Source organism: Etheostoma spectabile, chromosome 14, assembly GCF_008692095.1.
Source record: "Etheostoma spectabile isolate EspeVRDwgs_2016 chromosome 14, UIUC_Espe_1.0, whole genome shotgun sequence".
Lineage (NCBI taxonomy): Eukaryota > Metazoa > Chordata > Actinopteri > Perciformes > Percidae > Etheostoma > Etheostoma spectabile.
The window spans coordinates 23,452,497-23,455,620 of NC_045746.1; the positions used below are offsets into that span (position 1 = coordinate 23,452,497).

At 41.6% G+C, this 3,124-nt stretch overlaps 2 protein-coding genes across 5 annotated transcripts in view; one reads left to right on the forward strand and one right to left on the reverse strand.

Annotated features, from left to right (window-relative positions):
* Window positions 1-907, reverse strand: part of si:ch211-152p11.4 (regulator of G-protein signaling 3) — a 15,894-nt gene extending 14,987 nt beyond the window's left edge. For 2 of the 3 annotated variants that reach the window (XM_032534861.1, XM_032534860.1), the window contains exon 1: window positions 442-902. The gene's annotated coding sequence lies outside the window, so the exon portion shown is untranslated. Of the gene's footprint in view, window positions 1-441 lie in introns of all 3 variants that reach the window. The other variant, XM_032534862.1, reaches the window with a different exon arrangement.
* A 365-nt stretch (window positions 908-1,272) lies between these two features.
* bag6l (BCL2 associated athanogene 6, like) overlaps window positions 1,273-3,124 on the forward strand; it is a 32,218-nt gene continuing 30,366 nt past the window's right edge. For both annotated transcript variants that reach the window (XM_032534858.1, XM_032534859.1), the window contains exons 1-3: window positions 1,273-1,554; window positions 1,759-1,851; window positions 1,947-2,064. In XM_032534858.1, the coding sequence (XP_032390749.1) occupies window positions 1,771-1,851; window positions 1,947-2,064 (199 nt within the window). In that variant the 5' untranslated portion in view covers window positions 1,273-1,554; window positions 1,759-1,770. The remainder of the gene's footprint in view (window positions 1,555-1,758; window positions 1,852-1,946; window positions 2,065-3,124) is intronic.

Genomic DNA, 3,124 nt, shown 5'->3' on the forward strand with positions numbered 1-3,124 from the left:
CGTTCCCGCAACCAAAAACAAACGTTCCCAGAACGTTCTGGGAACCAAAAATTGTTAGCTGGGAATACCTCTGTAAGTCAGGATTTTGAGACATTTAACCCAAATTTTGCCTCATGATGAGTAGCCTATTTTAATTTTAATTAACTAATTTGTCTTTTTCTGGTGGAACTGGGGTCTCCGTAAATGCATAGACCAAAGTCAAAAATATAATTGAGAGTAAGGCCCATAAATAGACTTATAGGTCTATATATCACAGGACTTAAGAGCCGAACTGTCAATTTATAAGGAAGTGGTCCTGAATGCTGTGCCATTTTTATTATACCATTTATATATTGCTTAGTAAACAGCCGGCCCACAGACCTTTACTCACCACTGCACTGGGAAAAACAAACTGATAAGACTCGCTAAGACATTCAGAATGCCAACGCCATGTATATTTACCTCTTCCTCCAGCAGTTTTTAAGCGTTCTCCATGGCAGATTGTTAGATTCCTCCAAAACGCATGAGCCACATGTGCATGTTCTGAAGGTTTGGGATCCAGCAATGCCGATTTCGGGTCACCAAAAACAGCGAAATCCAACCTGCGACGCTCCTGCTGCCTCCAGATCTGTTCCTGGCTCAGTCACCCGCACGCACCGCACCGTACCGCACCGTACCGCACCGCACGGACTCAGACCTCACTCCTCTTCAACACTAGGCCTACCATATGGCCGCGGGCATTCAATGAAAATACTCGATACGCGGTATGGACTTAGAGATCAAGAAAAGTTCCAAAAAGTTTCCACCCCTGGAACTTGAATGTCGCAGATAGGTATCCTCCTCATGACTGTCGCCACACCTTAACTTCTGTCTCAACTTGTCCGTCAGGACAGATCCTCCTTATTGAACACACACACACACACACACACACACACACACACACACACACACACACACACACACACACACACACACACACACCTTCATTCACGTCATTGGAGGTGTGTCAATGGAAAAAACACGATCGTCCACTACAGGATATACAGTTTTTTTGATTATTAAGTAGGCTACTATACTACCATTACAACAACCAACACGAATACTATGCTGCCACTACTACTGCTACTAAACTATTAATAATAGCCTATAATGTGTTGTTATTATTATTGTCATTGTCAATATTAGTATTATAAACTATAGCCCTACACTTTGCCAAAGTTACAGCTTTTAAAAGCACAAAGGCGCTCAGGCATAAAACAGACGATTTTCTTTACGTCAGTGGGGTCCTTTGACGTTGCGTTCAGTGTAGTGTTTAATTTGGGAAAAGTAAGCTATCTTGCTAACGGGTCAACCTGCGCTCATACTTTGACCGGGAGCTTCGTTTAAAATAGAATTCCCAAGATTGTAGAACACTTCAGCAAAATTTTAATCAAAAGCGAGACCTCTTCTAAACGTGGACAACGACTGTCACGGGGGATATTAGCTACTAGAATATCGTCCCTGATTAGCTACGTTAGCTGGCTGGCTAACAAGCTAAAAACAACCAGCCAGGCACCGGAGCTGTCTGTAACCCAGGTGCTGTTTTATTATTTCACCACATATATTAACCATTGTTTTTAACGTTTACTAGCTTAGTCTCCCCCCCCCCCCCCCCCCCATTTTCCATATTAAAGATACTCCCTGATGTAGTTAGTAAACATTTGCTGCCTAACGCTTAATTTACTTATTACTAATTAAGTTAAACAGTTAACTGCTCTAACTTTATAGTTAATATTTCAGACATTCGGAAATATGACCGAGTCCAGCGGCATGATTAAAATCACTGTGAAGACTCTGGACTCCCAGAGCAGGAGCTACAAAGTCAGAGGCGAGGTAATGCTCTAGCCTCATTTAAATACTTCTTTACTTAGTCTCCTCTTTTCCTCTTTCTGTTTCTGACCGGTGGTGTTTGTGGGTTTCCCCTATAGCTAACAGTGAAGCAGTTGAAGGAGCAAATAGCGTCATCAGTGGAGATCCCAGTAGACAAGCAGAGGCTCATCTACCAAGGCAGGGTGCTGCAGGACGACTCAACGCTGACTGAATACAGTGAGTAGTACATGTAACCGGCTAACCTATTGTACAAACACACATACACACAGACACACAGACACACACACACAATGACTGATCAACAGTGGATGTGTTATAACCTCCTGCAAAGCAAAGGAAGTTGATTTTTTACCTTTGCTTTGCAAGTATTATAAATAACATAAATTGCTGCATCGCATTGCAATAATTGCTGGAATCGAGCCATCGTTAATAAAATTTGTTGTCCTTGTCATTACTTGTGTTTTTGCCTCCCATACTAGGCCACACTGTGTAAAATTAACAACAATGCTGCAATGCTAGCAAGACAATCAATGTTCATTTAGAAAGCAAAACAACATGCAGTTTCCCCTAGGTTGACTGCTTTAGCCTAGTCAACACTTTAAAGCTTCTTTAAACATTTATCAATTCATTTTCCTAATACACATGAGCAATGCTTGACATTGATTTATTTAAATATGTCACTTTTAAAGCTTGTTCACCTTTAACCCAATGTTATTTCCTTACATGCAATGTAGCATTTAAAAGGCTTTTATTTTAAACTGAGTCCGGCGCATTGCTCATAACACCAAAATAACTTGACAGGGGGAAATGTCGTTTAAATCCGGAACGCTGACAATCTTTGTCAGTATCTCTTCACCCTCTGACGCAGGAAAGCCACCACCAACACCACCACCCCACCCCAGCCAGGCAGCCAATGAAGACTCATAGCTGAATTATGACGCTTACCAGGCAGTTGCCTCATTCAGTGACTCCTGGCGCTGTGTCACTGCAGGTCATGGCAGTGCGCAGAATGTATATTTGGTGTTATTTTTGGAATACAAAAAAATTCCACCTCTTTAGATAAATCCAATATAGTATGTTAAAATATGCCCCTCTAAACTCAGCTTGACTGCTGGATACATAAAGACTGGGGAGACTTTGAGGACTTACACACAAGAATTTAATGGAATCTCGATCAAAGAGAATTTAGGCAGACAGAACAGTTTACACTGTTGCTTGCTCTGTAGGAAACTACTAGAACTGTTGGCACCTACTCTATCTGTAAAGTGTCTCGAGA